General features: G+C 35.7%; 1 protein-coding gene across 1 annotated transcript in view; it reads right to left on the bottom strand.

Annotated features, from left to right (window-relative positions):
- Positions 1-3,432: 3,432 nt before the first annotated feature.
- Positions 3,433-24,021, bottom strand: part of TAFA5 (TAFA chemokine like family member 5) — a 637,333-nt gene continuing 616,744 nt past the window's right edge. The window contains exon 4 of the mRNA XM_089684771.1: positions 3,433-7,637. Coding sequence (XP_089540897.1) covers positions 7,629-7,637 — 9 coding nt within the window. The 3' untranslated portion in view covers positions 3,433-7,628. The remainder of the gene's footprint in view (positions 7,638-24,021) is intronic.

Consider the following 24,021-nt stretch of genomic DNA (forward strand, 5'->3'; position numbering starts at 1 on the left):
TAAAATATAGGTTCAACACACAAGGAACACATGCTGATATCAAATGTGCAATGCGAGAGTACTCTTCTGTGTTAATAGCAACCCTCCTGCACTTTAGCATCAATAGAGTGCTCTAGGAAGAATTCAGTTAGTTAACTGTTAATATTATACACTGAACTATAAGGCTATAGAACTTAGTAAAGTAGTTGAGAATGTGCAATTACAAAAACAATATAGGACTGCAAACTCATTATATTTGTCCTGTCTATGAAACTGCCGTTTTCTCTATCTCAGAGACTGAAACCCACAGTGGGAACCAGAAACACCTGATCTGCATATACAAATGACCCAGAAACTGGTAATGCTAGGAAAGCTGCACATAGGCAGTTGAAAATAGTTTAATGGTCTGGAATGTTATAGTTAAGACCAGGTGAAAAAAAAATCTGTGAAGATGAAAGTATCCTTTGCAAGCAATTCAAGGCTTAATTTTCAGTTTTTCCTGGGGTGTACAATGGAATCTACAGACTTTTTAGATACACTGAAGAACATGATTTTCATGATGAAAGTAATCTTAGCACTCTAAAAAATAAACCAGCCATACATGGATCGAAATTCAGCCGGTTCAGGAGCAATTTCACAGAAGTTGATCTACCTATCGACTTCTTACAACCAGCCTGATGGATTTTCCCTGCTGGATCATCTGCCAGTCTTTTTAGTATGGAATTTCCCATTTCTCAGGCTCCAAAAGAGAGTGTATTTCTGAACAAATCATGTACTGTAAGTTTGTGCAGAATGGTTTAGGTTGCTCCTGGCAATCTTGCCTAATGAGATGATGGGGCCAAAAATGTCTAAGCCATCTACATTAAAAATTCTACTAGGGATAATAATTGAACGGTGATATCCGGTGGTACTAGCAGCCAAGCAGAAAGTGCTCGGAAAGATATGAGAATCAGAAGCAAATATAAGCCACAATGTTTTGGGAGCAGACTTTTAGCACTAGACTTTGACTCAGTAACCTTATGTAAACCTGTGCTTCCAAAAATAACACTGAAAATGATATCTGATTCAGGACAGTCAAATTAATGAAGCCTGGTCCATATCTAACATTAACTCTAGTTTGGACTAATTAAAAACAATGCACTCTCTTTGCTTTGTGACCTATATGGAACCCCAGGTGCTGTTCTGCCGAGATCCTAAACAAATTTATTTATATAAAGATAGCAACTAGATGGAGAATCTACAAATCTATACATGAATTGCAATCATAAAAATATGTAATAATCAGCATATACACATTTGAAATAAGAAAAAAGAAGGTACATTCAGATAAACATTGTTAAAGTAACTCTTAATATGTAGTCACTAAAATGCAGCAAAGTGTTGTCCAAACTATTTGGTACATAACTTACCTGAATAAATTAAAAATACCTGTAAAATTTCATTTTAATAAGAGAAACATGAAGGCTGCAGTTGCTGACCTCATTCTGAAAATGCTAACTGCCCATCTACCACTGGCAATACACACAATGTAGGATACACATTTTGGTATACATGCTTGTTCCAGGTAACTGACTCTGAAATTACTGAACTCATTGGATCAGTGTGATGGCCAGACTACCAGTATTTCAGAAGGAGAGTTCAGCAATGAAAATCTGCATATTTCACCACTACAGGTTTTCTACTTCACACCCTTAGGATATACCTTTATGTTCTCAGGTTGAAGTGGTTGTACTGGGATTATGACTGCAGTACCAAAATTTTCAGTCAGCAATGGGCTTTATGTAGAAGTGATCTACAGTGGCTCTACAGACACCTGATCACTACTAAAGGTGTGGAAGCCCGCCTCCCCCATATTCTGAGTGATCAAGGAGCCCAAGACTGCTGGCTTTTGGTGTCCTGAAGAACACAGAGGGGAGACAGGTACATTCATACCTGCCCCCATTTCCCTCTCATTATGTAAAAAGTAAACAAGCCAAGGATTTTGTCACTTCTGGTTTTCATTTGATAGCTAAATACAAGCCGTTACTGGCTCGTAAAGCATCATATCAAATTGATCTAAGTTTGATCAGATGCTTTTAGGGGGAGAGGAGAGATCTGGGGTCTAATAGACCCAAGATCTCTCAGTAATTAGAACCTGTCAATGCCCATTGTATCACAAGAGATGTTGTTCATCCCTTATGATAGCAATAAAGTTAAAGAGACAGTGTAAATATTTTAAATAAAAGAAATAATAATATAAAAATGGGAGTCCCTCGTGCATATATAAATGGTGATCACACCATACCTATGATCACTGCAAACATCAGAGTGAGAGCAATAATTCTAGCACCATAACTCCTGTTTAACTCTAAACTGGTAACCTGTAAAGGCTTTTAAAGCAGTGCCCATGGAGATTTTTAGGTACTGTACTTTGTTACCGTTCCATGGCCATGTACGATTTTAAAGCAAGGCATGTTAGGTATTTATTTACTCGGCATAATGTTATCTTTAATATTTTAGTAAAAAATGGGTATTATATTGTGTTTGTGTGTGCTAAAATTCATCAAAGTGTATTTTTTCATGAAAATTTGAATTATAAAAATCCCTGCGCAAATATGTGACATAAAATTAAAAAAAATATGTGTTGGGGTAATTTAAAAAAATGCAGATTATAACATGTATATGAAAAATGTCACAATTTGCCCAGTTTTGAAGTGGGTAAAGAAAGCCCTTTGCAATGTTTATGAAATAAAATGTAACTTACCTTAGTTAGAAATATCCATTTGTTCATTTATGTGATTATACTAGATATGATCAAGATGGATGTTTCCAGAAAACTTCTTGCTTTCTTCTTGCACTGAAGCTTAAATTTACTACTCCATTATGGACATGAATTTAAGGCCAATGAGACAGTTGTTTTGCCATCAAGTGTTGTGACAGTATTCAAAATTAGCATTTACCATGTATGAACAAGGACAAATTGTTGCCAATTGGCTGATTTGCTATTTCCTAACAAGGATTCTCTTTCACATACTTGAAGTACTTTGAAACTGATAGGAACATCCTTTTTTCCCTGCAGCTTGTTTACCGTAATCATGGCCAAGGTATTTCACCAAGTTTACTGCTCTCAAGTGGCAGACCATCACTAAGGTTTGTGAAGAGATGTTCTAAATAAAGTTGTTAAGGTACACAACATCTAGTTGGGATGTGAAGAAGCCTAAACGTAATACCATATGAATCATACATCCCTCACTTCCAAATGTATCATTAATATCATTTATACTTGTTGAAATGCTTTGATGAGTAGATTGTGATTTCTTCTTTTAATATAACCTTGATATTTTTCACATTTTCCTTTTAATTTCATTTTAAAATAAGAGCAGCAGTATCATAAAAGACACCCAAACATTTACTGCAAAATCCTTAGCTTGTGCATATAGCATATTTGACATTATGGTTTAGTGACCAAAAGGCTCCATAAAAAAGACTTATCTTTATTTTCATAATTTAGCTATACCAGCACAACAGCAAACATTTTAAAGCGATAAAAATGGACACCTTTAGCTGTTCTGAGTGCATAAAATATGAGTACTTGATTCATTTTATGTACATTAACCCCTTCATCCCTGAGTTTAAAATATACAAGAAAATTCTTGTATTTATTATCATCCATTAGAATGCATTTAAAAAATGCACACTGTGGCAATTTAGTGTAAATTGTGACACAAATTTAGCTTTTAATTAAGATGTCCACCCAAACCTTTTTTTCAAATTCATATACCCTAGTTGGAAGAAAAAAACTAAACAAAGTTCCTATTTCATACTTTTACATACTGTACTATAATCTAATAGCTGTTGAGCACAATGCAACACATTTTTAAAAGATCGTAAAACAGGCCTGGGCTTTCTGAAAATTTGAATTCAAATAAACATTATGCATAGGGCTCATCATACTGCAAGATATTACATGCCATTAGGTTCCCTCTTTTTCTGGGAAAAGCACTGCCCTTGCTAGCTTTTAATATGTCTATTCAGTTATTAGCATTGCAATCAAGCCTTGTCTTTATTGTCCAGGGCAGAAAATACCAATTAGGTGGCACCTCAATATACCATTCAACAGTGCAAATGTTAAATGACAAAACTATTGGCTCAACTGTTTGAAAGTTGTGGTATATGAATTTAAAAATGGTATGGTGTTGCTATTCAATGGTATTTTACTGTCAGAAATGCTGTTGGCTAACTCTGTGAGGTGAAGGAGTTAATACAATGCACTGAAAAATAGAGGATGAATTGTTAAATATTAAAAGAAAACAAATCTGTATTTGCTCCAAACCTGAAGTAACTGTTAGAGTAATTTGTTGCTATTTTGAATGTTTGTCTTTCTTTTTTATTTCTGATATGGTATGTAAAGTGAACATAGGTTTGACATAAAGTAAAATTCATACCTTTTCAGTAAATACTGTCTGTAGTCTTATAACTAGAAATGCATAATTATTTAACACAATTTATTGCATGTTGTTTCAACTAAAAAATGTTTATGAAAGAGCTAGAACTTCCATATTAGTCAAACGAATGGAACAGAACAGATTGTGACAAAATATATTTAATCTCATGATAACTTAAAAAATTGCAACAGCAGCCCTACAATAAAATGATTTGAATTATCCATCTCTCCAATCTTCAAAGCTTTTCAGTTTGCAAAAGGTGTATCTGTATTGTTCTTTATTTGTTTTATGGTAAGTGTTGACCACAGAGGAGTTCTCTATTTTTAGCCTTTAGTTCAGTGTCTAGTTTATTTGCAATATCTATAAGAAAATCAAAATATATGAATATCAAAGGGTTAATTGTGGTAATTATGTATGGTTTCAAGAATAATGTAATGTAATACGGTATACTTAAAAAAATAACATCTGTCAGGAAGACAGTATACTTATATGTAACACACTAGAATCTCTGAAAAACACAAAAAATTATTTTGTTTTAAACCTTGTGCCATAAGAGTCACAAAATTAAAACATAATGTTTTAATTCATGAAACTGTAGAATTAAAAACTAGAGGTCTATAGATGAGGTAAATTATACAGAGTATTGGCAATATATATTCAGGTACAAGTGGTATATATATATATATATATATATATATATACATATATATACATACAGTATATGTATTTAAAACAACAGCATTTTCTGATTCAGGGGATAAGGCCACATGAACAAATCCCCACCTGAAAGCAAAACCAAATTGTTTGTGATCTTACCTGTGGCCCTGAAACAAGGCTGACTTAAAAAATGAGACTAGTACAGAAGAAAAAGTAAAGTAATAAAACAACAGACACAATTAACATGGTAGCCATGACTTAATAAAGCATTCTCAAGAAAATATTTTTAAAAATCGATTGGTCATTAAGGATAATTTTTTTTTTAATTTTTGTATTTTCAGTGTAGGTTTCCATAGTCAGCTCTGTTTCAGGGTGCTGTGTATTATCATAAGTCACATGTCAGGCAGTTTTCTTAGTCTACACAATAGATAAAGAAGTAACATTTTCAAATTTAGTGTTTGTGTGATTGCTTGCTATTCTTGATAAAAGGAAAACATCATGTTTAATACAGGTTTTATTGCAGTTCGTTGTGGTCCTTTTTATCGTGGATGCCTGTTGATGTGTTCGCTCGACACTTTACCTGTACAACTGTCACTGGCTATAATGTGTTAGGGACGATCTCTCTATTATGGGAGTTTAGAACAAGAATTACAAAAGGTGGACCCCTTCTCTAAATGGATCTGCTTTGCAGAGGTACATGTTATTAATGACAGTCATCCTTTGGCCTCCAGCTGCTGATATAGGCAAAAAAGAAGTGGCAGAGGTACCAGCAACTAATTTTGTCAAGTGCCATTATTGCACCAGGTACAGCTAATGTTTTACTAAGCAGTCCTTTTCAAACCTGAATGCTGTCACTACATATTTGCTTATATCAGCATATGGAACAAGGATTACAACATTGAGGAAATAATTCCTTGTACCTATGCTATTCCACTACTATGCAGAAATAGCAACGTAGTTTTTGACTGGAGTAAAAATGTAAGTCAGATGTCTATAATAAACTGCTCTGATTTAAAAAAAAAATCTTCTATATGAAGATATTATCAAGGTCATCATTTTTAACATGATGAAGTTTTCATACTAGCTATCATCAGCCCAATTTTTTCTTTAAGGCTACCTAAGTTCATAATTTACCTATTGGATATAACTTATTATATGATCTTAAAGGTAGACTTGTACCTTTCATATATATCCCAATAAGCTGTAAAATATGTGCACTCGTAAGCAGGGCTAAAAGTAATGTGGAAAAGCAACATAGAGATGTATTCAACAATTTTACCAGTACGCATTAACCAAAAAAGAAAATGCTTTTCAACAGTGCAATGGTTGAATGCATTTATATTATATAAACATTATTCTTTGCTTTTTCTACAGAATCCTCTCTGCTCATGCTTTACATCCAAAACGTCCCAATGGAAGAAAGCAAACTACACTGGTGACTTCAGAGACAACTGAAGTAATAAACACAACAGAACTCTGGCGTTGATTGCAGAGTTACCACGTTAATTGTTAAATAGGATTTTCTACAAATATACAACATATAAAAACTGTTAAATATATAACTTTAGGCTTTTCAAAATACATTTAATGATCTCTTTCAAACAAGTGTCACTTTTGTTCTTTAATTTTCTCTCTGGTGCTAAATGGTGTACCGAATGAGGCCACAGGTGACCTAACATGCTCTTTTGCAAATACTGTTTTATCCAATTTCATCTATCAAAATGGAATTGTAGAAGAGGCCTATTTTACTGGTTAAAAGTGAAAATGAGTTTTAGTATGGGAATGTCATTCTAAGTACAGAGGAATAAAGATATCATTAAGACAGTTTCTGTTTTGTGAAATGTGTTTTAAAACATAGGCTGTTATTGTTTCTCCATGCTCCATTAGGTTTCTTAGTTTTTTTTGAAGAGCTATATTCTGCATCCATTTTGCTGCAGATGTCCCAAGAGATGTCCACTGGATAGTAAAACCCCAGGTTTGGAAATGCTGAAACATATGTTTTGTTAAATCATAAGTAAGCATTCATGTTAAACTTTTACAAGTAATCCCAATATGCTTGACGAGATTAGATCTTTGTCCATTTTTAACATAGGCTGTACTCTTTGGTCTATTTTTTTTTTAATCCAACACATTAGAAAATGCACACAGTCCAGGGCACAAGAAGTCAATCTCTTTTGCACCTCAGTCCTCTTGTAGACAAAACAGTCTTCCTTCTAAGGCTGATTGGGGTGGTCGAATACCCTTCAAATTGATAGAATATTCAATTTCAAACGAGTCGGTAACATCAAGTCTACACGTACCATCGATGAAATGTTAACCATGAACTGTATTGCTAATGCCCAAGCATATCTTGAACCAGTGTAGAGTATCCTTATCTTCTGTGATCCTTTACATGGAAGGACAAAGTTTAGCTCATAATGTAGAGAAATTATGCAGTCTTTTATGAGATACTGGGGAACAGACGGAGTTGATGACATACAAGATGATGATCCACAGCAGTGAAATTGTCTAAAGTACATTGTTCTCACAAGCTTGAACTCCTTCTGCAGGGTACTGTTGTTGCATTTGTCAGGAGACCTGTAGATCAATAAACACACACACTGTAAGTCAATATTTTACTTTCAAGTCTCTATTGTTCACTGTTAAATGTAACCTTTTGTAAGTATTCTCACATCTCAAAGGAACCTATAATGAACTAAACAATGCTCTTTCCAACAGTGGAAAATATACTCAGAAAATATGATGCAGATAAGGACTTCCCATTGTGTTGTCAGAAATAATTAAGCAGTTGATGAAAAAATATTAATGTCACCCACTATCTGTTGGCAAGTTGTTAATTTACTAAATATACGTTTATTAAAAAAGCAAATAATTATTTTATATCATTATGAAACAGTAATAGTGACACCTTACTATAATGCTTCCTTTTGTGTGCATTTTTCCTAAAAGTATATATAGTCTTTTTGTCATCATATAAGAAATTGGCAAACATTTTTTTTCTAAACTACCCCTTGATTAATTTTGAAGTGGAAATGCTGTGCTGTTGTTTATAAACTTGCTAAGGGCTATTATTGTATTCTTCTGTGGAAAATCATAGAAAAATCAGGTTTCTAATGAGATTGCACAGGTCCCTGAGATATCCCTTCATTTTGTGGTCAGACACTAGTAAGGTGTCACAAAAAAAGCTGTAAGAAAAAAAATGTTTTGTTAAAACAATTGGAATAAAAATTATAATTGCATCCAATTTCACTTTTAGGTAAGTTGCAGCACACAAACAACAGCAGCAAGTAATATTGACAGCAAAATAAATGGAAAAAAGTAAGAGTATAAGGAATCCGAATAAAAAAAGTTGGACAAAAGAAGCTGGATGGCAAACTGAAACAAATTGAGGAAATCGTCCGAGTTTAACGCTTAATTTTCCCGGGGTTACACAGAAGAAGGATGTTAATGTATTCTATTGCCATTTTCCTAAGATGATGCTAATTCTGCATGGCATAGCATGTGAAAAAATGTACTATCAGTTTGATTAACTATCTGGTCATTACTGTTGCTCATAGCTTCATTTTAGTGCTGACAGAGGCAAAAACTGAAAGATGGTCTCTTATAATAATAATAATATAAGGCAAAGCTAACTGAGAAGTAGGGTTGAGCTCCAGGTCCAGTCTGAATACACGTTTTAACCAAACTTTGGCCATAAGTGCTTTGGTCAGTGGTAGTCGAATGTCATATATAGTAGTGGTATTTCTACTATATTTGACAGCTTCATTACTGTCAGGGCTCATTCACAGCATGGTGCAGTGACATCAGTTTTTCCACGTGCATTCTGCAAGTGCACAACAAAATCAATTTTTCTGCACAGGAATCTGCAACTTATATAAAGCTAATTGGAGCACGCACGAAAACTTATGTAAACTGATGTCTCTGCAAGTGAAATCTATGCTTCAGTTTCCATGAATGTATGGTGTGAACGAACCCTCAATGATTGTTAATAGAGTAATGTGTGCTGGCACCCACTATGTCCTTAGCATTCAGTGATGTCACCTGGCCCCATTAATTTACTGATCAGGAATCCCAAGCCATGTAAACAAAAAGGTGAAGATAGAACTGAGATCATTAAGCATGTATGGCCAGACCTGAAGAGTGTGGTATGGAACTTGCAGGTAAACTACACTATTGTTTTTTGTTTTATTGCGGGGTCACCATTAACATCCATATCATACCCACATCAAGGAAAAAGGTCTGTATTATTAGTGAGAACCAGAACCTGAGATTCATGAAAGTTCCTAAAACCCACCCCAAACCTAATACCTGTCGAGTAGATGGTTTTATTATTGCTTTAGAAATGCAACAAAATACATTTGTTTTAAGAATACTAACAATTTTGTTTATTGATGAACTTGGAATTTTTAGTAGCACCTGTGAGTCAAGATCATCATGATAACTGAATAGTGATCATTATGTTAACAAAGAACAAATTGCTCCGGATGGTGTACACTACAAGTGTAGCATGTAGTAAGAATTAAGTGCACACAATTTCCCCACAGCATGGTCCTGTGTGATTAACTTCTACCATCCAATATTTGGTAGGTTGCACCATTGGAAGAATTTGTTCATTCTGTTAGAAATCAGTTGCTTCTCGTACCTATTAACTGCAGTCATTTTAAAAGCATGATTGCTATGGTATATTTGACCTAAAGCAATTGCCATGCCTGGCAAAGTAACAAGGTTTCTGTAAAGGCCATTTTCTAACTCCCATATACTTTCCTTTCTTGCACTCCCTCACAGTGCATTGATCTCCCACAGCCAGCACTGAGATCATGACAGTGTTTGGACTAAGCAATCAGCTGCTCGGTGCCATAACAGGGGAGCAGCTCACATGCCCCTCTCTATGAGCTGTAGAGAAAAAAGGAGCTGCACGGAAGCACAGGTAAGGTAAGCATATGATGGTCTGGGGATGCCCTTTCCAGAGACACTGGAATAGGGTTGATTTACTGTGGTGCAAATTCACTTTGCAAAGAATGCTCAATGACAAGTATTTTTGCCTGCACATGACTGAATGATGGCAGTTAGCAGAGATTCACCTCGTTCACTAATTTATGTGAAAAATTCCCTTGCAAGGTAAAACTACTCACTTGTGAATAATATACTGTATATATTCATTTTTAAATCTACGGTGTTTAGTAGATTCTTACTGATCCTGTCTAAGCCTGCTGCCTATCTATGTAAATGTGTGTGCTTACTCCCTCACCATGGGTGAAAAGAACACTTACTACATTTTTTGTGTAATGTTTGTGCCAGATATCCTTAAATAATGTATTAGCAATAATTAAAATAGATAAACCATATAGAAATATCCTTATTTCAGTTACTGTTTATTTCTATTTCATATTAATTATTAATTATGTTTTTGCCTAGCATTTTACCTCAAGAGCCAGAAAAATAGAATAAGCAAGGATGGCCATTAGCTCCTATTGCAGGAGCTGATGCTACATGCTATTGAACTAGACATCATAAAATGTATTTATGACGTTATAATACTTTCGCCATATAAGCATCTGTAAGCAGAAATAAGAAAGATGTGCACATTGCAAGTAAGCAGGAAAACAAAGCAATGACTGACAGGCTTCATGACTGAAAGAAAATGCCAACAAAATAGCAGACAGACAGTGACATTGAGAGGGATTACATTTGTTCTTACAGGGAAAGCATTGTACACAGGTTTTGTTCACAAGCTTTCAAGATCATAGAAAAGCACTTTAAAAGATTAAGTATGGCTTATAAAAGGTGTAAAAGAAATATATTTAATCCTGTGTGGTACAAATACTGTAGTTAGCACATCACAACAAAACAGAGGGTACCTGGGAAAAGAATACTTGGGATTATTATTACCACTGTGACTTCTATTATCAATCATTATCATTACCACCACCATCATCATAATTGTCATACCACAAATGAACAATAAAGAGAATGAACATTAACTGCAACTAATAAATCAGTTATTTGTATCTTTTTTGTATGCACACAAAAATGAACTAGCATTCAAATAGTTTATTATTTAGTAATAATATAAAATCTAGTTAAAAGAAATTGCATTTTTTTAACCCAATCATTGATGCATTTAAATGCAACTGTCAATTATAAGAATTCTATACAATGGAAATGGAAAAGCCTAATATAGGGATAGTTATTTAGAATTTATTTATTGTCTTACTAGATTATCACTACAGCGTGTACATATGTAAACATATGTAGGCTCATTCAATGAAAACAGGCAAATTGTGCAAATAGCAGTAACTCACAGAAACCAAAGTTATCCCATGGAATCTGAATCCAATACAGTGAAATCCTATAGGTTAGAACTGTATAATTGTACAATCTCCATTGTCTGTTTTAGTAAATGTGCTAACCCTTTAAAACACCAACATACGCACTAAACAGATAGAGAGTACATGTTTTGCTTTTCGAGGTTATGATAGATTTTTGATCCATAATATAGACAGGTAAATATGCAAAAATAAGATGTATATGCAAAAATGTACAAGCTGTCTTATCACAATGCATCAAATGGCATTTTATATTTATTGCCCATTAAAAATGAAGCATACTGTTTTTTGATATTCCATGCCACTCAGCTTTATTTTTAGTTGTCTGACTATAAATAGTACTTAATTAAGTCAACGTGCAGCAATGCTTTAATGACCCAGAATCATGGAAATTGGATAACTTGTCTGAAATATGAATATGCAGCTGTTTAACTATATGGCAGCATACTGCTGGCATTGGAGTTTATTCAAATAAACTCATAAAGTTATAGATGTTTTTAGCTGTTATGAATATCAATTTAGAATCTTAAGGGACAAACTACATGGGTGATTTTTAACTCATCCTACTAAGCGACTTATTGGGAAAAATATAGGGGGAGATTTACTAAAACTGCAGAGTACAAAATCTGGTGCAGCTGTATGTGGTAGCTGGCTTGTTCAGTTAAACTGTGATAGTAAAACCTGGAAGCTGACTGGTTTCTATACCAAGCTGCACCAGATTTTGCACACTCCAGTTTTAGTAAATTAACCCCATAGTGTATTTTCAGTCAGCCCAAATATATTAGATACTATTTGCAATTGCAAATCTTTGGTTTGACTTTCGCTATATTTTTGGTATTGAAATAGAACATATCTTTTAGTACAGAACAGGATGCCACAGAATTCAGGCACCTTGTGATGCCTGCACATACCTTTACATGACTTCTCAAGCTCCTGAATGTTCTGACTGCCCAATCATTTTGATGAGCAGCCTTGCTGAATAATAGAAACATGCAGAAAGGTTTATTAAAGCTTAGTTCCAGGTTAAGAAGTAAATAAAAATTTCACTCAAAGATATCCCCTGCAGACTCTTCCACTCAGCATTATTCAGCTCTCTTATTTTGTTAGCCCAGTGTGTCAAAGTTCCACTCCCCACTAGACTTATAGAAAGAGCTGGAGAGAAATAACTTACATTGCCTTCAATTTTTTGTTGGCAATTACATCATTTGCAACACATTGGGTTCAATTTACCAATGTTTTTGCCAAATATTCACAAATTTCCACCAAAGATTCACACGTTTTCACACAGGATTCAATCAGAAAAGTAGCTGAAATTTGGGTCAACATTGTTCAAATCTTGAATAAAAAGATTAGAACTCACTGACATCAAATAAGGTTACTGAAATGAAAATCACTCATGCATTTCAACTTTTAGGCAGGCAAAATATATCTTTTTTCATTACAATTAAGGAAGAGAGTTATACATGAATATCTATAAGGTGATAAATGATTGGCTGAAAGTTATGCTGAAACCTAAATTGCTATTTAACCATCACTGAAAGCATCAGGCTACTGAAGTAAAAGAGAAAAGTGAAATAAAAGGGTTATACACAATTTTAGGGCAGAGGTAATATACTGAGAATATTTACATTTTTGTGTTACATACAGCTAATGTATTTGTTAGACTGATTTGTACAAGCCTACATGTCAATTTTATGGCATGGAGAAAATTGTCAGACCCATGAGGGAAAGAAACTGTAACAGAAAACATTTGGAATGAGAGGAATGGTGGATCGATAAACTGAATACCTGCATGCCTCAAGGGCTGAAACAAAGCTGGGGCATTAGTTTATGTATAAAATAGAGTTTTTTTGTTTTGCTTTGTGGAATTTTGTTTAATTTTGTATGTATTTGCTTTTCATATGTATGTATGTTTTAACTCACACCTGTGAAAACTGCCACCTATTGGTGGGTGTGGCTTTTTATAGGTGTGAGGTATACTGTCCAACTTTGCTATGATGAAGGCACTATTTGGGTTGAAATGCATAAGCGTGGAAGCATACATGGAAATGTTATTGTGTTCAGTAAAGAATTCAAGTAATTGCAGGTTTGTGTGCTGCTCTTTACCTATTTAATAGACTGATTTGTGTACGCCTACATGTCTACAAGAATAAGGGGTCTATTTATAAAAATAAATATATAGTTGGGCAAACAAAGTTTTTGTTTTTTTTTTTGGAGTGACTTGGAGTTAAATTCCTCTTAAACTAAAATTAACAACTTGATTGTGATTATTTTTTATTCCATAACATGGAGGGATATGTGGAACATAGTCACCCAATTGTTATCCTAATGTTTTATGTGAACAGAGACGTAAAAATGCTGACAGCATCCATACAGATTGTACTTTGGTTTTGACATTGCATTTAAGCTATTCTTGTATGCTGTAATAACCAATAACAAGCTGTTGGTGTTTATTTCCAATTAAATTTCCATGATCCGATTATTTACCAGGTTTTATAGTTGTATCTTACTCAAAGCAGACAGTTAAAAGTGAAAAAGTAAGTAAAAATGCTATTCATATACAAAGGAATCTTATAATTTGTTTTCAGAAAATGGATGGTCTTTTCACACTGAGTAAAGTATAGTGCCAACTTAGCAGCAAAGAAAACTATATTCACATAGACTGTAGAATAACTGGGATCAAGTTGGTATGAGATAAACTCTAAAGGTACACTACTGTGATTACCTTGCACATGCTGAAATTATGGATATGTGCTACATTTGCAATTTTGTGGCATGAAACGATATCTTACCATGAACAGCTAAAGTCATGAAAAATTCATAAAACAAATAAATTAAAAATGGACATACATAATAAAAACACAGTAATTATGAGGCTTCTACCAAGCTGATATTTACACTTTTAATATCCCAGAACTTTTCAGGGCATTTAAAGGCCAGGTGATTAAACTTTCTAGCAGTTCTAGAGGTCCAGAGGGCTAATATTATTTTAACCGCGTAGGCTTACACAGCCAGCAAGAAACATTATGCACTGAGATACCTCAAAGGAATGATCAGAACATGGGAGAAAAAAGTTTACTTCTGATAATAACACCCTCAAGATAGGGAACCTGTAACTTTTTCCTACATGTCAGGTTACAAGCTGAACTTACAAAGACTGAAGTGCTACCTCTTAACCTAGCCTCGAACACCCTTTCGCTGTTACACTCCTCCTTTACTTACCACTGGAATACAGATAAATGTAAATATGCGTTTACTTAACACCTAAGATCTTGCAGCTCTATGGTGCGAACTACCCTTCACTATTCAAGAAATTTAACAACATCCTATTTAGATAGAAATGCCTTTGGTTATCCTGGATAGATAGAATCCCCTCTATTAAAATGATGCTACTCCCTAAAATAGTCTACATCTATGAAACACAAGCTATTAGAGTTCCCCCTCCTGACTTAAAAAAGCTACAACAAACTCTTTTTGATTTTTACTGGGGAAGTGGCAGACATAGAGTTGCCAGACAGGTATTACTAGCACACAAATCGCAAGGATGCTTAAACTTCCTTGATGTTTCAAAATACTATTTTTCTGTCCAGCTACCCCACCTGAATTCTTGGTCTACACTACATAATTATGTAGTGTAGTGATTGAACACCTTTGGATAGCCCTTTCCATAATAACATATTATCGTGGTCTAGTAAAACCTGTGTCAGAGACGCCCAATTTTTACTCTCTATGATCCATACTACATACATTTGGTCTTGTTGCAATACTAAATTCCATCTATCCCGAGGCCTCTTACATTACTTCTTTTTCAGGTATTCCCTTGTTTCTTTTCAGCCTTTCAGGCAGATGGCCTATCTGTGTCTGGAACATTTTGCATTTGTGATATTGTGGACCCCATGAACAGACAATTACTCCCTTGTAAAATTACAGTCTACTTATACCATGGTGCCTAAAACGTTGTTTACTTATTTACAAATCAAACACTATGCACAGTTGCTTGCTGATAATTTTACATTTGCTAAATTATCTCCCTTTGAGAATATTTGCTTGGAAGGCCCCATGAGTCAGCACCTCATTACTGAAATCTATAGATTCTTCACAACAATTGACTCCCTTCCTATTCCTAAGCATAAGAAAAATCTCTTGGCTGCACCCTGGATTTATAGGAGTGGGAGGATATCTGGTATAGCACTAACAAGACTTCTTTGTGTACTTAGTATAAGGAAAACTAATACAAGATTTTATTTCACTGGTACCTTACACCAACAACCCTTCATGCGATTACTCCACTTATACCTCCCGCTTGTTGCTTGAATGATTTTATTGTGCATCCATATCCCCTGTACCAATTTACATTAGTATTTTCTTTTAAAAATCTTTCAATGAACAGAAATGTAAATAATATTCTCAAGATTGTGCATGTCTGATTCTTGGAAAAAAATACACCAGCAGAGAACACTGGGAATCCCAATATTATTTTGAAACCCAGTAGATAGACTCCCTGATGGTCATTGCCAGTCTGCTGCCATCATTTTATGCTGATACCTTTAAAAGTCCTTATAGTTGAACGTATAACATTTTATTCTTATGTATGGATTATCTTACAAATCTTCTTTTTTATTTGGGTAAAATAAGATTTAAAGTGGTCCCCAGAATGTGTATGTGTGTGGTGCTTGAATATAGACCTAACAGTAGACAATTTACAAACAAAATCATAAAACACATTTATTGTTTACCATAGCCCTTTATCAGAAGTACTACTTTTTTGCATACAACAATTTACATCACTAGAATTATGCATAAGATATTGGGCCCCATTCATTTACCCTCTCTTAGTTATAGAGCGGGATATTATATCATGCATTGAAGATTTCCCAACATGTTTCTCTTTCAATGGGGAGTATGTAGTATCATTACATTGCATCAATCTCACTCATTTAAAAATGCCCCACCCTCAATATTACAGGCACACTCACCAATTTATATTTAAGAATAAGAGTTAAAGTTGAAAATATATGCAGCCTTTTTGCACATATTGATCAGAGTAATTAATTCTCATATTTTATTTTGAATTTAGTTTATAATTAAATGCTGTAGGTACTGTTGTCTGGTTAAGATATTTTGCACAGCTCTTGCAAGGCTCCTCAGCTCTGACCTACATTAATAATACTGTTCCACTCTACAGATTCCTTGATCAGAAACTGACATTTGTGTTGAAAGATGCCAAATTTTATAGAGATTCTGTGATAAGGACAAATGTCCTCAAGGCACGGTGTTTACCAAACACTGCTCTTGTGCAGATTAACCCTGTCTGTACATGAATAGATACTGTACATAAGTCAACAATATTAATGAAGCATATCACCAATGGAATACAAACATGTAACTGAAGACAGTATTCCAACACAGTGTAAAAATAACATTTCAACTTATGAATGGCATTAGATGCTCCAGCATTAGATCGATTTTCCTATTGAGTAATGCATTAAGAAAACAACTACTGCCACCTGATTGGTAAAACCTTGGATTGGTAAAATGCCATAGTTTCAGCATTAACAGCTTGCTGACCACCCTATTGCAGAAATACTGCTGCAGGGCGGCATGGGTGCGCACACTCACGTATATACGTGATTGTGCATTTCTGGGTATGGGGCGCATGTGAGTCGCGCGCCCTACCTGCGCCACCATTCATGGACGCGGCTGTAAATCACCGGGTCCCGGCCGGTAAATACTCGCCGGCATCTGGTGATTTCTGAAGATCTCCAACAGGGAGGAGTACTGTTTTGTTTACTAACAGTTCTCCTCACTGTCAGCTTGGACACACTGCTCTGGATGGCTGTGCACTGAACAGCCATCCAGAGCAGTGTGATTACAGTGAAGCACACTGACGCAGCCCCCTAGTAAAACCCTCCCTGCACACAGTTAACCCTTTGATCATCCCTCATGTTAACCCCTGCCTGCCCAGGGCCATTATACAGTGTCAGTGCTTTTTTATAGCACTGATCACGGTATTGGTGTTACTGGGGATGCCAGCGACACCAAGTCAGTTCCCCCCCAGTGTCAGAATTGTTGGTCTTTTTTTTTATAGCGCAAAAAATTAAAAACACACAGCCGAGGTGAGAAGAGAATCTCTACCGAGGTTCAGTGCCGACTATGTCATTCCAAATTGGTGGTGGGGGGGTCACTCCGTTGTCTGAGGGGTCTTGAGTAAAGAGCCAATCACCACACGTATAAAAACACACAGCCGATCAAATACCACCAAAAGAAAGCTCAATTAGTGGGGAAAAAGGGTGCAAATTTTATTTGGGTGCAGCGTTGCATGACCGTGCAATTGTCGGATAAAGTAACAGCACCGTAACGCAAAAAATGGCTGGGTCAGGAAGGGGGGGGGGGTAAATCCTCAGGAGGGCAAGTGATTAAAGTGTTACTAAACACACAACAGTAAAATCAGCCTGTGTATGCAGTAAAGTATGCTTGTTATACTCACTGTGGAACCTAAGGGGTTACTCCTCTGCATTGTGTAAAAAGGCCGTTTGTTCCTGATTGCTCTGTTCCTCCCCTTGTTTAAGCAACCACCTCGTATCTCCTGATAAGACAGACTGAATAGTATGCATTTTGCACATACTCAGTTTGGTGTGTATTGCTAGTGTTTTTTTTTTCTTGAGAGAGTGCATGTGATCAGCGCAGGGCCAATCAGCACTGGTCAGACACAGGACAGGGGTTTTGTATCCTCACTGAGCAGAAAGAAAACTCCTACAAGCTTTAGCTAGTGCTTGGCTGAACACTGATAGAAGCCACAAGACTGCTCTAACTTCTGATGAGAAAAGGTATTTAGCAGTTTATAGTTACTAAAATAATTGCACTTACATGTTCTGTGTACTGTGGGAGAACAGATATAGTGAATGCAGGGTTCTGAGTTTAGTAACTCTTTAAAGTGGAACTTCACTTTACTTTATGCTAGCATTAGCAAATAGGAAAGTATATCATATTTATTTGTTTTAAACTTTTTTTTTACATTTCTTCAGTTACTTTGTGTTCCATGCGTAGGTAAATGATGTCATACATCCCAGAAGTCTTCAAGGGTTGAGGAGGGGTTTTCTCAGGTAAGCACACACTACTGACTGCACGCCCAAGTAAGAGCAGATGGATTCCAGAAAGTAAATGATACATGAATCACTCAAAATGGCCATGGCCAGAAATACAAGGGGAATGTTTTTCAAAGTGATTTCTCAGCAAAATGCAGCATGAGGACATGGATGGATGGGTGAGATAGTGTTGAATGTTAGCATGAATAAATAGTGTTTTTGGTGTGTGGTAGTCAGATGCAATGTAGTTCTGCTTTTACATGTCTGTGCTGACTGTCATCATTAGCATTATTCCCAGTGAAATCTCTGGACTACAAAACAACCCTGTATAACATAGAGAACAGAGGGGGAGGTGTTTTTTTATTTGTGTTCTGGGCTTACAATACTGATCCTTCATATAGGTTTGTTACTGGTAGATTAAAATAATAGAAACAATAAAAAACTAATATTAATTACCACATTAAAGGACTAGTAAACTGCAATATAGTACAGTTTTGTTTTTGGGTTAGGATACACTTCAAGGTAAGTGCGTGTGTTGTGCACTCTTTTATGTTAAGATGACTAGAGATATAATTACCATGTAGATGAACCACAATAGTCATTTCCTGTTACAGTTTCAGTTCTTTGGAATGTGAAGTGTAATTCCATCCTTTTTTGAGAAATTCTGTGAGGTATGGCAGGGTATATAATTTATAAATATAATTTAGTAAAATGTATTTATCAACTATATGCCTAGGAAGACTGTCTTTATATTAGCATTCAGCATTAGGGTGGAACTTATTTTTTGCATACTTACAGTAGTCTGGTTTGATGATGTAAGTATCAATATGTGATATCCAGTGGGCCAATGGGGATGCTGAAGTTAACTGTAGTAGTCCACGCTACTTATAATTGTAGCGGTGATCTTTTGGGTACTGCTCCAGCAGCTTCCCCTCTGCATGCTGACCACAGGGGGTCACTCATTCAGCACTACCATCATGCCTCTTAGTTTTTTTTTTAAAGAATACAAGGTGTTCTCTGATTGGACATAGTAGAAATTAGGGATTTATGAGTTCACAATTTCTGCCTAATCCAATAATGGAATTACTTGCTTTCATTAACAAAATGTTGATGCCAAGTAAACAACCAACTGTGGTCAGCATGCAAAGAGACAACAGCTGGAGCAGCATCTAGAATATTAACACTTTCACTGTATGTAGTGCAGACTACTACAATGATTTTCGGCATCCCAGCGGCCCTCTGTATATCAGATATAGATGCTTACTTGTAAGTAAGGAAAAAGATAATTCCTCTAAGATCATCCTGTTTTAAGTAACCGCTTCCTCCTTATAGAAATGGGAAACTAACTGGTATTTACAAATATTTGTCTTTCTGGGTAAAAAGATAAATGTTGCTCAATCAATTCTAACCTAGAATTCTGTGTTGTGAAAAAGGAGAAGCTCCCAAAGGGCTGCATCATGGTAAGTCCACTAATTCCAGGTTACAGGCAACTTGAACAGCTAAACTAAAAGTTTTGTGATTGTAAGACCAAGTACAAAATATTATTAATTGCAAACCTCAGAGAATCCTAAAACTGTTTAAACGGTGTGTTAACTTTGTGGTTTATTAAGTTTCCACTTCAGCTCCAGAAGATTTTACCCGCTTCATGACCAGGGCATTTTTTGCTATTTAGCACTGTGCTGCCTAAACTGGCAATTGTGCGGTCATACAACTCTGTACCCAAATTAAGTTTACATCATTTTTTCACACAAATAGTGCTTTCTTTTGGTGGTATTTGATTACCACTGAGTTTTTTTTTATTTTTTAATTGTATAAACAAAAAAATACCAGAAATTTTGAAAAAAAAAAAACATTTTTTTTACATTTTGTTGTAAAACATATTCAATAAAAAGATTTAAAAAATCAAATTTCTCCATAAATTTAGGCCAAAATTTATTCTGCTACATGTTTTTAGTAAAAAAAAAATCCCAATTAATGTATATTATGGAATTTTTATTTATTTGTTCTATACAAGTTATGGCAGTGATCAGCAACTTATAGTAGGACTTTGATGTGCAGCGGGCAATCTGAAACTAACTGACACTTTGTGGGAATTGACTAACTGCCACTGACATCTCCAGTGATACTAATACAGTGATCAGTGCTAATAATACACACTGTCACTGTACTAATGACAATGGGAACGGGTTAACATTTAGGGCAATCAAAGGGTTAACTGTGTGCCTAACAATGTTTTCTGTGTGTACTGTGTGCTGTTTTACTAAGCAATGTGCTTTGCAGGGAGAAAAGAAAAGCACGTTTTGCTGTCTGAAGAGAGCCCTGTGTTGTTTACCAACACAGGGCTCTCTTTTGTCATTCGCTCAGCCACTCAGCAGGTTCTGGTCATATATCATTGTCTGGGACTCACTGATCGGCTTGTGCTGTAGCAAATGACAGCACAGCCGGGGTGGCGCACACACGTGTACCCCCTACCTAGAAGTCCCAATTCATATGCATGTACGTGATCTGGCACAGGAGAACTGCCGACCCTGCAGTATAACTGCATGGGCCAGGCAGCAAGCAGTTAAACTAAATTGATGGTTACTGGGAATTACAGTATGTCTTACTTAGTCTCTGTAATATTGAACATGCAAACCACTTTTACCATGTTGTATTCCAGACAGAAATTTCAGATCATTTAACTAATATTCAAAGGTAGCAATGAATGGACTGTTTCAGGAATACAATTGGCTGACTGCTCTTTACTGATTTCAGTGGTTCTTGGCCATCAATTACCAGAAAGTGATGTCTTGAGACAATTGCTAGAAAGCAGTATTTTTTAGTTCCAGTTATGCTTTATTATTCCAGACAAAGTGAATTATTTTCCAATATTTTATATATGGAACATGAACTATAGAAATTAATATTTAAATATACAAGCTAAATATTTCACTTTTAACAATGAGTCAGTTTTGCAAAAAGGTTAATTTAAGCAAAGTGCAAACAGAGCAGGCTTGGCTGACTGGGTGAATTGGTATATTCTGATATGGGGAATTCAGTAGTTTGCATGCTGTTACGAAGGACAAAGATTTGTTGCCATGCTACAACTGAATTTAGCACCCAGGGTGTGTAATTTTAATAATATATATAGTTTTAGCACAGTAATAGAAGGTATTATTTCATCACATAGCCCAAAAATAAGGGGAGTATTCTTCATTTTAGGACAGTGAGAAGAGCATTGCAAATAATTGAATTCTTCATGCAAATACATACAACCTAAATTGTATTGTGTGTTTAATTATTTAGTTCTGCTAAAAGTGTTGCTTAATCTTAAGAAGAAAAAATAAAAATACTCAACAGCAATTCAAACATTTTGTTGTATGGATTTTCTCATATTTAAGTGCTTGAGCTACTGATAAAAAGGAAAAACATGCTTGATGAATTTTGATTAGACATTAAATCAATGAAATGTTACAGTTTAAAAACTGAAATAACATGTTCATGGGGACTTCTAAAATCTTCTGTTCTTTTAAAACCAATTTCTGTTTACTTTGCTTGCAGGACTTTTACAGACAAAGGAGACATCTACTGGCTAAAGTAGAGATTGCAAAGGTTTAAATTACAGTCCAGCTTGCTACTGAAACAAGGAGACAAATACCATTATGGGCAGGCTAATGACACAAATTTAACATGTTATGTTTTTAGAGTAAGAAAAAGTGAATTTTAACTGTTAAATATACAAAAAAGATTAATTTAAATTAAACAGGTCAATGTATTGTTTTGATTGTCTTTGACTGCAGTGAGGTTTGTAAATACTAAATATTATATTAAATAATTTAGGCCATTCTAAGACATACATTCCAATCACTGCATTAATGCTTAATGCAAGCACATTACTTCTCACTCTTGTCTAGTCAGTGCAGTTCAGGATAGTTTAAAACACTACAAAACAGATTTTGGATCACAAATCTGGGGCAAGAAAACAATAGTACATAACATTGTTTATTCTCTATATTAAAGTGATTCTAAAGGCTTAAATGTTTTTAAAATAAAATAACAAACACATCTGCACTTACCTGCTTTGTGCAGTGGTTTTGCACAGAGCAGCCTGGATCCTTCACTTCTCAGGTCCCCCGCTGGTGCTCCTGGCCCCTCCCTCCTGTTGGGTGCCCACACAGCAAGAAGCTGCTCCGTGTGTCCATTCACACACAGAGATGCTTCAGCCCCTCCCCTCTTCTCATTAGCTCACTGGTGGTGACTGACAGCAGTGGGAGCCAATGGCTCCTGCTGCTTTCTCAGCCAATGAGGAGAGGGAGTTTGGGATAGCCAAGACTCCAGTGCACATTTCTGGATCGAGAGGGAGCTTAGGTGAGTATTGGGGGGCGGGGCTGGGGGGGATGCTGCACAGAGAAGGATTTTTCTATGCATGAAGGTAAAAATCCTTGAGACTTTAGATCCGTTTAACATATTATATTGACAAGGTATATTTAGCAATTCAGTATAATTAAAGCAAGTTATTAAAATAGTAGTAAACCGCAGGAAAAAAGGTCCCCTGCAAGGTAATGTCTTAATGTACTAGTATAGAGATGGTCCTCCTGCACTACCTCCCTACCCACAATGACCCCCAAAAGCAAAGTGGCTGCAAACACCTAACTATATTCCAAAACTAGTGAAAACAAATAATGGAGTGAAAATGTGCTACGCTACTTAGTGAATGAACAGTAGAAACATAAATACAATAAACCGAATACAAATATACCCCTCATCAAAGTGTAAACATAACATATCCAAAAAACATGTGAATGGGTGCAAAAAAATTACAAATGACAATAACAGCAGCACAAAAAGCTATAAAGTGCTGGTGGCAACGGTGAATAAATCAACAGTGATGATGTGTATGGTGTATTAAAAGTGACTCAGTCCCAAAAAAATCAATAAATCAATAAGGGACTCAGTCCCCAAAAAATCAATAAATTAATAGGTGACTCAGTCCAAAAAATTATATATATGGCAGTCCAAAAACTCAGGAAAGAACACAGTAAATCTTCAGTGCAAACCGTGAAACATCCAGTGCTGCAAACATATACGCAAATATCCTCCACTGGCTAGTGTGCGCGCTTACCTTCCAAATGCAACCCACAAGGAGTCACAAAGTATAGAGAACCTCAAATGATGATTCCAAGAAATTGGTCCTCGATAGCAATCAAAGAGCAAAAGGTCTTCTCCAATGGCACTTACAAACACTCAGAAGCATGCTCCAGAAATGGCCGCAGACCTCTGTCACCTCCAGTGCCTCCAGAGCCCTGAGGAAGTCACGTGACCCATGACATAACGCGTAGGACAGAAGCATGGTGACGTCATATTCAATACAGACGGCAGCTGCCATCTTGGTACTCCCGATACCATACGCCTTCCCTGCAGTGTGCTACTGCAAGAATTTTGCCTGTTTTGGTCTGCGGACCTATTTTAAAAGTGAGTAGTGATTTTTGGATGTTATTCAAAATAAAGTTTGTGACATATTACACTATGGGAGTCTTCTTGCTTGTATATTCTATTTGAGGCACTGGAGAT

This window comes from Staurois parvus, unplaced genomic scaffold (assembly GCF_062004578.1).
Source record: "Staurois parvus isolate SC_StPar_1 unplaced genomic scaffold, SC_StPar_1.0 ptg000019l, whole genome shotgun sequence".
NCBI lineage: Eukaryota > Metazoa > Chordata > Amphibia > Anura > Ranidae > Staurois > Staurois parvus.